General features: G+C 27.9%; 2 protein-coding genes across 2 annotated transcripts in view; both read left to right on the top strand.

The window, feature by feature from the left end:
* LOC126677331 (uncharacterized) overlaps positions 1-12625 on the top strand; it is a 75931-nt gene that overhangs the window by 6277 nt on the left and 57029 nt on the right. The window lies entirely within an intron of this gene.
* On the top strand, positions 6207-11336 carry LOC126677332 (alpha carbonic anhydrase 1, chloroplastic-like). Its single transcript, XM_050371895.1, has 6 exons — positions 6207-6450; positions 7575-7783; positions 9227-9333; positions 9462-9564; positions 10555-10737; positions 11055-11336. Exons 1-6 carry the CDS (start codon positions 6357-6359, stop codon positions 11196-11198), a joined length of 840 nt encoding a protein of 279 aa, XP_050227852.1. The 5' UTR covers positions 6207-6356; the 3' UTR covers positions 11199-11336.

Genomic DNA, 12625 nt, shown 5'->3' with positions numbered 1-12625 from the left:
AAAAGAGTGGCTTAACTAATTTAAGAGTTCATGTATTATTAGTTGTTATTTTCAAATTTTAAAGAGTTTTTTTACTATTAATTCAGTACACAGTCAACCCTCTGATAATTAATATATATGGTGGACTAAAAATTTATTAATTATTAGAATTATTAATTTATTAAATACTTTATAAGACGTAATATTCAAATTGGTTCCCTAAAATTTTATTAATTATTAATTTATTGAGTATTAATTATTAGAGGGTCTACTGTATTTGTGATTTTTTTTTCTCTTCATAAAATGTCATCGCTTTGATTGAATGAAACAACGACGTCTTTTTAATTCTACCTAAAACTGACTACATGTACATAAGATTAATAGTAAATGGATTTTTTAAAATAAAAAAATTTAGACTTATTTTAAAATATATCTCATCTTTTTGATTTTTTTTTATTTATAGTCAGCATCTTTCAAAATCATCAATTTTATCTTATTTTTCATTTTTTTCTTTCAATTCCGGCCAATTGTTCAAATTGGAGGGGGAAAAGTTCAAATAAACTTCTATTACTTTAATTTTAAAATTTATTATGATAAAAATACAAATTGAAATGATATGAAACAATAGATATATGATAAATATAAATTTTAGGCCTAATGTCTTAAAAAATCCCGACCTTTTAGCCCCTTTTCAATCATACCCTGACGTTGAAAATTTGTCAATTTTACCCTATTTTGCATTTTTGTGTTTCAATTGTACCCTGAAAAATTAAATTAACGTCTTTTGCGTTTGAAAATTTGTTTAAAACATTCTCCATGTCTCGCATATATTAATTGTATATTTTTAAAATTTATTTAAATTTAGTTAAATTAATTAAGAATTTAAATCAGTGTTAATTTGATTATGGTTTTTAGTTAGTTTTTAAAAATAAAGGACTTATTTGTACTTTTTTTAATAAAAAAGAATTTAATTTCATGTTTAGACTTAATTAATTGAATGATTTCATCATTTAAGTAAAAAAATTAACAAAAATTAAAATATTGGGGTACAATTGAAAACGGAAAATTCAAAAGTGGGTAAAATTGACAAATTTTCAACGTCAGGGTGGAATTGAAAAAAAAAATAAAGGTGAGGGTTTTTTTGAGTGATTAGGCCTAAATTTTAAAAGTATTTTAAGAAATAGAAACCAAATGCAATCGTGCAATATAGCTTTCAACTATGTGGGAGTGTGCACCAAATTAGCCGATAGATCGAATTAAATTGACTAAATAAAAAATGGTTGGTCTGATTAATTTATTCTAAATTATAATTTTTTTTATTTTTTTTAATGTTTTTTAATGCTAAAATATATAATAGATTTTGATTTAAATTTAATTGTAATATTAAATATCTTTAAATTTTTTATTTTTTTTATTTTTATCATTAGTTTTTTTAGAAGAGCTATTTTTATATTTCGGTAAAGCCGAATCAATTTTTATTATCTTTCCTTAATTCAGTTGATTTTTATGGTTTTAAAATCAAACAGTTTTAGTGTGTTTAAAATTAAATATATCCGAACTACGAAATGCACCCTCCTTATTTAATCATGAATAATTATTCCATATTTATTGTGTCATGTTTTTTTTATTGGTGACGAGGGAACTCCCGACGGAGCCCGACCACCTAGATAAACCCTCGGGGAGGCTAGTCTCGGCATTCCACCGCCCGGACCTCCCCACTTAATATGGGTTTTCAACAAATCATCTACAAATGCTTCTAATAAGTCCCATTTGTGAAATATAGGAGTCGAACCTTGGTTCTTTATGTCCCATGCTTACTATTCACATTTGTGATCAATTCAGCCAACCCATGGTGGGTTAATTATTATGTCATGTTATTTTTATAATAAATCAGTAAAACATATAGAAAACCTAAAGTTCATTTAATAAATATATCATCAATAAAAATTTCACATTATTGTTATAAAAAGAAGATAGCACAACACAATGGGATGGCATGAATATTTTTATAAAAATTTCGGGTACAAAAGAGAGGCAAGTTGCAATTTTTCTTTTGTAACGAACAAATGACCCTATAAGGTTGCAACAAGGCTCGTCATGTTTATCTAAACTAAAGTAATACACACATAAATTAGGATTTAACAAAAGCTGGTCGAACTAATGAGTTACAATTTAAATGGTATAAACGTTAATTGTAGGTTCAATTTTTTCACAAACGCTCTCAATAGAAAACAGAAGCTGATCACAAATGCTGAAAAAGAATGGGTCCCGAGCTTGCATGTTGATCTGAAATGGATACCCAAAACATGGTATGCCAAAAATAAGAGACAAGGAGCACTTACCATTTAGTAGTTACTCCAAAAAAAGATTAATTGTGACGAACAGATCCACTTACATGCTAGCACGTGGCACTTGGGTTGTCCTGGGGGAGGCTGAGTTTGTGGTGCAATGCAATCCACTTATAAGTCAATATGGGTACATTAGTTAGGATCAAATAATTGATGGGCTCTCTTTAATTTTCCAACACAAATTTTATGATTTAGCCTTTCGGCCTAAGAAGTTGGCTCCGTTTTCCAACTTTATTTATACATTGGCCAATGATTATGGTGGTGTACTCAATTAGGGATGAGCATTTGGGGATACAAAAATTGAACCAATAAATTTGATTTAATTAGATTTTTCTTAAAATAAGATTTAATTTGGTTTGTTATAATAAATAATTAATTTAGTTTTAAATACTGTTTACATCGGCCTAAAACACAATTCGAGAGTCTAAACAAAGTGATGCATGGAGTCTGATTGAATTGTCCCAGAACAAAATAGATGGCTCAGCTCAGTATGGAGTGTTCTAGAAGCTAACTTGATAGTGAAGTTCCAATAAAAACTGAATTAGAATATGATTGGTTTGTTTTTATCGTTATCTGTAAGAGTTAGACCCCTTCACTACTAGAAAACAGGGCTTTAGCGATGGATTATTCCGTCGCTAAAGCCCTTTATTATGTCGCTAAACAGAGTTAAAGCGACGGAATTGCGATGGACAACGTCTGTCGCAACTTTCCTGGTCGCAAAACACGTTGCGACCCGTTTTGCGATCCGTGGTAAATTTAGCGACGGATATTCCGTCGCAAAAAAGTTTCCAAAGGAGAGTCAAATGGAGACTTCACCATTTCACAAATTCCTCTTTGTATGAAGGTTTAGTCTCAGGGAAAGGTAGATTTTCAGGTTTTGAAAGGTAACTGATGCCTAAGTGAATTTGGAAATTGATATCCCTTTTTGATTTTATCATCGGCCTCCTGCGGTTGTGCCCATTTTCATCAATCAATAGGGGGCAAGGAATCGCATATGTTCGTCCCATTTGAGGGGAGTAATAGTTGGCAAAGAATTGTAGCCATTATACTTGTAAAATAGGCCAACTATTAAATTTTTGAATCGAAGGGAGCTCGCCCAATTGGTATCCTAATATTGATATTCTTCAGACCGAGGGTCACAATCTTCGTCCCATCCATAGGTCAACCACAATGGTGGGTTCGTCCGGTACAAAATAGGACATAAGAGTTCGGTGGAATCAGGTATTCTTTTCCTTAAAGAACTCAATGACTTTAAGAACATCCTTGAAGAGAGTTAGGGCGTTTAAACGGGTGTATCCGTAACAATTTTCTTGTTGATACGGCCCAACTTTGACCATTTCAGGGAAGTAGAAGGTGAGCCACATTTGCACTACCTAGAGGGGACCGCTGCAGCATTTATAGGACTTTGGTTCTTCGGCCGGGAGGAAGTTATACATAGCTCGGTACACATGGGCGAGTATAAATTCTCCCAAGTTGAGGTGTTGTCTTTCAGCGAAAGAGGCCTCAATAGTGAAGCAGTTAGTTGTGATGCGGAAAGAGGTCGGACACTTTCTAATTTGGTGAAGAAATAACTCAACAATGCAGTGTGTTTGGCCTGATTAGGGTGAATGGTGTCATCATACATGTTAACTTCAGGAAGTTGCCATAATTCTGTAATGCTTTGTGAGTTTGTTGCTGAAATAATCAGTTTATAGCAAGGGAGAAATACTTCGGCATGTAATGGGAATATTGGGCATCACAACCACGTCTAAAACAGTGATGGACATAGGGCCGAACCTGGATTATAGATCACGGATGACGAGCGACCAAAAAAGGGATGAATCTATCAGATAGTGCCTTGCGATAGGTTGGTTGATTTTGCATATGTGAATGAGGTTCTAAATGCATATGGTTACCTAGGTGCTCTTATAAAATGGCTCTAGTCGTGCAACCTAGACTCTGAAGTCATCGTTTACTAGTGGCCAATTCCTGAATGTTCATTTGGTTCAAAAGGATGCATGGTGAGGCCGAATGAACCGTGGAGGGCAGTAGTCTAGAATGGGGTATAAATTTCAGGTCTGAGGGCCAATTGAGGATTAAACTGGGCAATGGCAATCTGAGTTTTTAAGTACAAGTACTTTGAAGTTAGCAAACGTGTTGAAAGTGGGTGTCCTTGTATATAATTATACATAATGAACAAAAGGTATAACAAAAATAAAATATAGTAATTTTTGGGGTTAATGTCAAAAAAAATCACGAACTTTATACATTTTTTTATTTTTATAATTTTTTTTTTAAAAAAAAATGGATGTTTTAATAGTACTAATTTATACGGGAGGCGGTATTTAGATGACTGCAGCGAATGTGAATAATAATGTTCTGAAGTTTACGATCATCCTTATGAATGGCAGAAGCCAATTACTGTATTTTAGAAAATTTAAAACATCTCTTGTTTCTTGAACATTGTGCTACCTAGGGAGCGGTGGTGCTCATTATAGATGATATTTTTATTTTGTGGTTCTCATGAAATGATCACTTTTTTAAGGTTTAATATTAATATACTCATCCACCATCACCATGGTATAAATAAATTTCATATTTTATAAAAACAATTATTTAAACATTTATAGTTTGACGTTTTACTTAAATTTCGGAACATAATCATATGGCCATAAAAATTTCATGAAAAGGTTGTGAATTTATTTATTTTAGGTAAAACAAATCAATATCCATCTATAAAGTATGTGAATTTATTTATTTTAGGTAAAACAAATCAATATCCATCTATAAAGTATATCGTTTTATTTTATGAATTAATTGTGAATAAATTTATAATTATCATATGAAATTGCAAGTCTATCAAGTCCTTTAAATGATATTATAATTTTACCATGGATATTAATATGGTTATAAGTTGTAAACATTGTATCAGCAGTTAATTGAAATAAAAGATGCGATATATTTATAATTTTATGTAATAATCGTTAATTTGTTTATAAGTAATTCTTTATAGAATAAGATAAAACTAAATCTTAATATTCAAAACACATACTCTTTTAAAATAAATAATTAACTAAATTAGAATTATTTTAAATACAATTAACATTTACATATTTATTTCATTTAAAATAAGTTATTTTATTATTTTTTTTAAAAAATACTAGTGAACTTTAATTTTGAATTTTATAGGAGGGGTTTGATTCGATTTTGGAAATTTGTATACCGAACTGAATCAAGCCTAGCTCATCCCTACTAATAAGAGCTAGGCTTGATCATGATCAAATTCACCGAATTTATAGGAGGGGTTTGATCATGATCAAATTCACCGAATTTTTAATTTTTTCATTTCAATCACTAAATTTTATTTTGTTTTTAATTATTAATTTTAATTTTTTTAATTTTAGTTTTTCGGTGGCAGCCATGAATTTTGTTATTTATTTTACCTAAAACTTGCCATATATGTATAATTTGGCCTAAAAACTCATTTGAAAAGTAAAATTATAGTACATGTTTGATAAATTTTTAAAGTAAAACTAGTAAAATCTAGCTACCACATGTCAAATTCTAGCTGCTATCTAAATACTTTTGTCCGGAAAAAATAAATAAAAATTCAATAATTGTAAGAATTAATTACCAAAAAAAAGTGATATGGTCGATTTTGTTGCTTTTATTAACTAACAATAATAAAACAAGAATTGTACTTTTGTAAATCTTAATCTTACAATTAATAGAAATTCTTTTTTCTTCTAAAACAAGGACTAATTTAGGGTAGAAACAGTTTTAATTTCTTAAGACACAAACCATCTAAAATTAAAATAAAATAAAAAAAGACAAGAAAATGACAAAATATGACAGGCCACTACAAAAACACATATAAATACACATACAGAAATTAAAAGAAAGGTAAGCCAAAGGTTTTGAGAAACCATAGCCAAATTCAGCAACTGTTTTGCTCTAAAATTAGCAATTTCTGAAGAATAAATACTTTTTCTGTTCATCGTTTTCAATAATTAGAGGGCGAATTGAAGTTAGGAAAGAAAAACTAAATTAATGGCTCCTCTCAATTCCTTCTGCATGCTGCTGCTTGCATTCTTATTTCTTGGTGTTGCTCCTTCAAAATATTTTGCCTTTGAGCAAGGTGAAAGTACGTATCAACTTTCTCGCTATTTCTTGTTTTTTTTTAACAAATGTTTAGCATCATTTAGAGAATTTAAATTTTTTTTATGGTTTTTTAATTATGTTGCTTTTATAGAACAATTTTGGAATTTTAAATTTTTTGATTTTATCTAAAACGGATGTCATTAACGACTTCAGGCGAATACTTACTTATGTGACATGAAAAAAAATTGATTGTTTTATTAAAAACTGATTTCATTAGATATATATGAGAAGGAACGAAGATGAAAGATACCTCAATAATTATAAACAAGTTTTTTTAAAATAAAATGATAATTACTGTAAAAAATAAGGCTTAATTACTTAAAAACCACTCACCTTGAATATTTTTTTCGTTTATACCCTGACGTAGGAAAAAATTCATTTATACCATGACGTATGTATTTATGTTTCATCTCTACCCCCGAAACACTAAATTAACCTCTTTTTATTAAGAAAAAAGTTTAAAATAGTTCTTCATTTTTAACCTAAGCTAATTAGAGTTTAATTATAAATGAATTTTTTTCCTAAATGAAGGACTATTTAAACTTTTTTCTAAATGAAAAAAGGTTAATTTAGTACTTTAGAGTAGAGGTGAAACATAAACACATACGTCAGGATATAAATGAATTTTTTCCTAGGTCAGGGTATAAACGAAAAAAAATATTAAGGTGGGTGGTTTTTAAGTAATTAAACTAAAAAATAATCATCTATAAAGAGTTTTTGGCCATCTAATTATATTTATGATTTACATAATAAAATTTAATTTTTGAAAATTAGAAAATTAGGTTAAGAATATTTTCCAAAAGTACTTCGACATCTCCGCCATTATAAAAGGTGGAATTAACTATAAGTTTAAGAATTGGATATTTTTCCTCAAATATTAGATGACGTCACACCTTCTCTATCGACGTTCGAACCAGGGGAAATATCCTATTTTTCTACATTATAAAATTAACTATCTTGTTTTATAATATAGAAATAAATAAAATATGATAAGTATCCATGCTAAATTCATCAAAAATTAGATTTTGGTAATAAAAATTCCACCAAAATTTAATGCATCATTTAAATGAATATTTCTGATAGTTGGAAATTTATTTTGTGGAACAGCATCAATTCCATTTACGTACTCTGGTTCACATGGACCGTCCCACTGGGGAACATTAAATCCAAATTATACTGCTTGTTCTGCTGGCCATTTTCAGTCTCCTGTAAATATTATGAGGAACCAAACTACTCTTACTAAAGCTTTGAAACCTTTGATCAAATCTTATATCCCTGCAAATGCTACTTTACTTACCAATGGTGTCAATGTTGGGGTTTGTTTTCTTCATCTTTCTTCAACTTTTTTTATTTTTCTTTACATTATTATTCTATGTATTTATAAATATTTTACGGAGTTTATTTTTAGATTAAAATTAGCTTTATAGTTTAGGAATCAAATGAAAAAAATTTATATACTTTTGAGGTATAGAATGCGTCTTGACTGAAATTTTGTTTTGTAAACAAATACAATTTTTAGAGAAATAGATTATGTATCTAAAAGCTCATTCTTATACTTTAATTGATTTTTAGATTAAATAATAATGATGATAATAATAATAATAATAATAATATCTAAGTATTATAGAAAGGTCTAATTCAAATTTTCAAAATTTACAATTCTATTTTCATTTAATAACTCCGCTGTAATTTATTCAATATTTTAATCAATTGAATTGTGCAAATTTTTCACCTCAGTAAATTTACAATTCTATTTTCATTTAATAACTCCGCTGTAATTTATTCAATATTTTAATCAATTGAATTGTGCAAATTTTTCACCTCAGTATAATATCTATATGTCCCTTCTGTTCATTTTGAGTTTAAATCTTTCTTCTTTTCGTCTCCAACCACTAAAATATACAGAATTTGAAATTAAATTTTAATATTGTTATTGATTTATTTGGATTAAGAGTCAAATTTTGAAATCTGGAAAATAGGGTCTGCCAAGTAAAAACTTAGTATAAAAATTCAACTGAAAATTAAGACAACTAAATTTTTTTAACTAAAATATAGATTTTTAAATATTAAAAACTTTAATTTTTTTGTCGTAAGTAAAAAAAAATTATTTTTAGAACCATTAAACCTTATGGAAAATAAGATAGTAGCATTAAGTGATACGTCGATTTGATTTGTTTATATAGATTTCCATTAATTGATTTTTTGTAGGATAATAATGAAAATTTGATTTAATTAATGACTTGGTTTTGTATGGAAATATTAGTTATTTGGAGTTAAAAATCTGTTTTATTTTATTAATTAGTCTTATTTAATTAAGATGTTCTGTTCAATATAAATATATTTTATTTTAATAATTGGAAAAGGAAAAGTATTTGTGGGAGAAGCAGAATTCACGACCTATTAGAATTACTGCCTAGCGTCTATAATATTTGAAATACAACTCATTAGTTCCAATATAAATATAAATTTTCTAAATAAATTATAGAATCAGATCCTAACAGATAAATTATCAGAAATAATTAATTAGCATGAGCTAATGGGATAACAGAAGTTCACATGAGCTCTGGCAATTTGTGCTAAACAGATATTCCCAGTATTATTGAATTAATCATTGTCGTCAACAGTCAGAGACTAAACATGTTAGACAAGTGGATTAATTAGCCGGGAATCAATAATATAAATTTGCTAACAGAGAAAAAATATACTTCTAATTAACATTATATAATTTATATGATAATATTTTTTTTATTGTTGTGTAGATACATTTCGAAAGTGAATGTGGATCAATGAATATAGATGAAAAAAAGTATTCATTGAAACAGTTACACTGGCATTCTCCTTCAGAGCATAAAATTGACGGAATTGAGTATGTTATATCTCTTATTATTAATAATAATTTGACTTGAATTTTTAGATTTTATATAGTCATCAAAAAAATATATTGCTAAAAATTATATTTAATCAGTATTGAGAAATGATGAATTTAATCCATAGGTATCCTCTTGAACTTCACCTAGTCCACCAGCTACAAGATGGCAGCTTTTCCGTTATCGGAATTCTGTTCCAGTACGGTGAACCTGATCCATTCCTCACCTCGGTACGGGTTTGATTCTTTTATGTACAAATTTATATTATATTTAAATTTAGTATGAATCTAATATTTATTAATCGAATTCGGATCATGAATTAAATTTTATACATTAGATTTCTCTGAGTCGTATATAGAATTTGGATGAACAAAATAAAATCTCAATCCCGCACATAAAAAATGAATATAATAAGTTCAAATGGGAGTTGATGAATATAATTGAGTTAAATGGATATCCGGCCCATTTAATATAATAGATCCACTGAAGTAGGCTTTACTTTGGTCTGGCCACAATACTGAAAGTTTGAGCCTGGCCCATTGTTTTATCTTAGAAAGATTTTTGTGTGTTTTGGGATGGCTGGACTTGGTCGGATTCAGGCATGGTCAATTGAGCTTGATTTTTTAAAAGGAAACTACATCTTGTACACTTTTTTAAAAATTTATAAAAATATGCTCTGATTGTTTTCTTTATATAAAAATACGCAAAATTTGGCTTTATTTTTGATAAAAATATGCTTTTTTTTACTATCTATCAAAATTTTAAAAAAGCCTATCAGTAAATTACCAATGATCTACCAACGATGTACCTTTGTAAAATGAATAAACAAAATGTGAAAAAAAAAATCAGAGCACATTTTTATTAATAATTAGCCGAAAATAATTTTTTTTTAAAAAAAAAACGTAAGTTCCAATACAATATGAATCCAATTCAAATCTCCATCTAATATCCAAACTCGACCCCCATATTATATTTCTACAAATTCAGACTGAAATTTTTTGGTTCTACATGTTAAAATAAGCAATTATGAAAATCTAAATCCACCAACAAAAAATTGTTTAAGCCCCGACCAATATTGATGGGCCTGTGCATACCGGGCCATAATCATCACTGAGCTTGAATTCGAACATCTACTGGACCAAAGTTTGATATTTTACAAATAATTTTATTAATTATTGGTCATAAATTTTAAAAATTTTAATCATTGTTTGTGGCGACAGATTGAGAAAAGTTTGGACAAATTGGCGAAGAAGGTGACAGCAGGCGATCAACATGCTAAAGTATATTTGGGTACCTTAAATGCTAAACTGATAAAGAAAATCAGTCACAGATTTTTTAGATATGTGGGTTCTCTTACCACTCCTCCATGCTCTGAAAATGTCGTATGGAACGTTATCCCAACGGTAATCAACTCAATTATTTACCTATTAAATAGATTAGTTATATAATACCGTACAAAAACTAGTACTTTCTGCGTACATAAAAGATAAACTTGTTTGATTAATATATGTTAAGCAGTAATAATTGTTGTTATTAAAGACGTTACCAGTTTAATATAGTTGACTATAACTAATTTAATGAAGGACATGTCAGATATTTATCTAACTAACTATTTTCTTAAAACAAACGTATAATTTGGGGCGCCAGTTAGAAATAAGTCTATATTTTATGAACGGAAAATATATTATTTTCTGATGATTGAAAATGAAAATATGTGCAGCCAAGAACAGTATCGAAGAAACAGATAGAATTACTGAAAGCACCATTGGGTGAAGTTTACAAGAACAACAATAGGCCTTGTCAAGCCTTAGATGGGAGAAAAATTGAAATTGCCCCAAGAGCTTCATCAGTTCATGAATTATAGAATTATAATTTTTCAGTAATTAATTTTCTGTAAGCCTTGTTATAATCTCTAATCGCCTTTAACTATATTGCTACTTGTGTATGTTTTTTTGTTTTTCAATTTTGAATTGTGTCTCACATAATAAATTCACCTTCTATAGGGAGCATTCTTTAAATAATATAATATCTATGACTAAATTAAATGTGCAAAATACTTCATAAACATTTTTAGTCTAGCATAAATTATGCATGCCATCTTGAGTTACTAGTATTATTATTTTAGATCTAATGGATCCAAAAAAAATCTGTTTTTTTAGACTGATTATAATTATGATCAAAACTTTAGAACTTTATAGTTTAGACTTTAACGTACATATTAGTCAGTTCGTCCCAATCGATTTAATAGCATATGTGCAATCTCACGCAGCCTTCATATTGTTAAAAAACGATGTGTATGTGAAATCCATAGACCCCCTTTTGACCTTTTTAAAGCTTTAAATATTTTATTTTAGCTCCATTACAGCGAATTAACTAAAATCGCTGCAAATTGTTAAAATTGGCTAAAATTATAAAGTTTTACTGCATTTGTTAGAATTACAAAAAATCAAAAAGGTTTGAAATTTCTCGTCTGTTAGGCTTGTACTTATATTACAAATTAGGTCGATGTCCGCGCGATGCGCGGTTGAGATTATATAATTTTACAAATTTTTAATATTTTTTTAATTTTGATTTATAAAATATGATTTTAAATATATACATAAATTAATTTACTGTTATTAACTTAAATTTAAATTACTTTATTCATATAACTTAGATCAAATTAAATTATCAATTTATTAATATCAATCAAACTATATCATTTATTAATATAATTAAATTTATTTATTAAATTTTACAAAAACTCAACATATTAAATACTTATCAACATTTTTTATATATTAAAACTCTTGAAAGTTCATGACCATTTAACTTTTAATATCTATTAGTTGAAAATGTAAGTAATTAATTTTTTTAAAAAGCAACATTTTATGTTTTATAATTATGAGTAACACACATCGATTATTCTTCACTCTCTAATTTTTTTTATCTTTTTAATAAAATTTCAAATTCAAACACACATCGATTATTTTTCTTTTTTGAAAATATGTTCTTTGGTTTCAACATAAAAAAAATGAAAATAAACGAAAATAAATATAATAAATATAATATTTATATTAATTAATATTTATAAAAAATGTATAATAATGTGTCATATTTTAGAGGGTCTGTTGGGTTAAAATTAAAAATTATAATCTTATATAAAATGCTCTTTATTCTATGAAATATATTCTCTCTAATAGAAAGCACCATTATATATGCTCTTAGAAGGCTTTTTGTTTTTCATTTCAATTAATTTTTTTTCCTGCATGAAACTAAAAGTTTAATGGGTATGAACACTTACTAAAATAT

The sequence above is a fragment of the Mercurialis annua genome, linkage group LG4 (assembly GCF_937616625.2).
Source record: "Mercurialis annua linkage group LG4, ddMerAnnu1.2, whole genome shotgun sequence".
Lineage (NCBI taxonomy): Eukaryota > Viridiplantae > Streptophyta > Magnoliopsida > Malpighiales > Euphorbiaceae > Mercurialis > Mercurialis annua.
The sequence above is the reverse complement of the archived record's forward strand: the minus strand, read 5'-3'. Positions and strand labels throughout refer to the sequence as shown.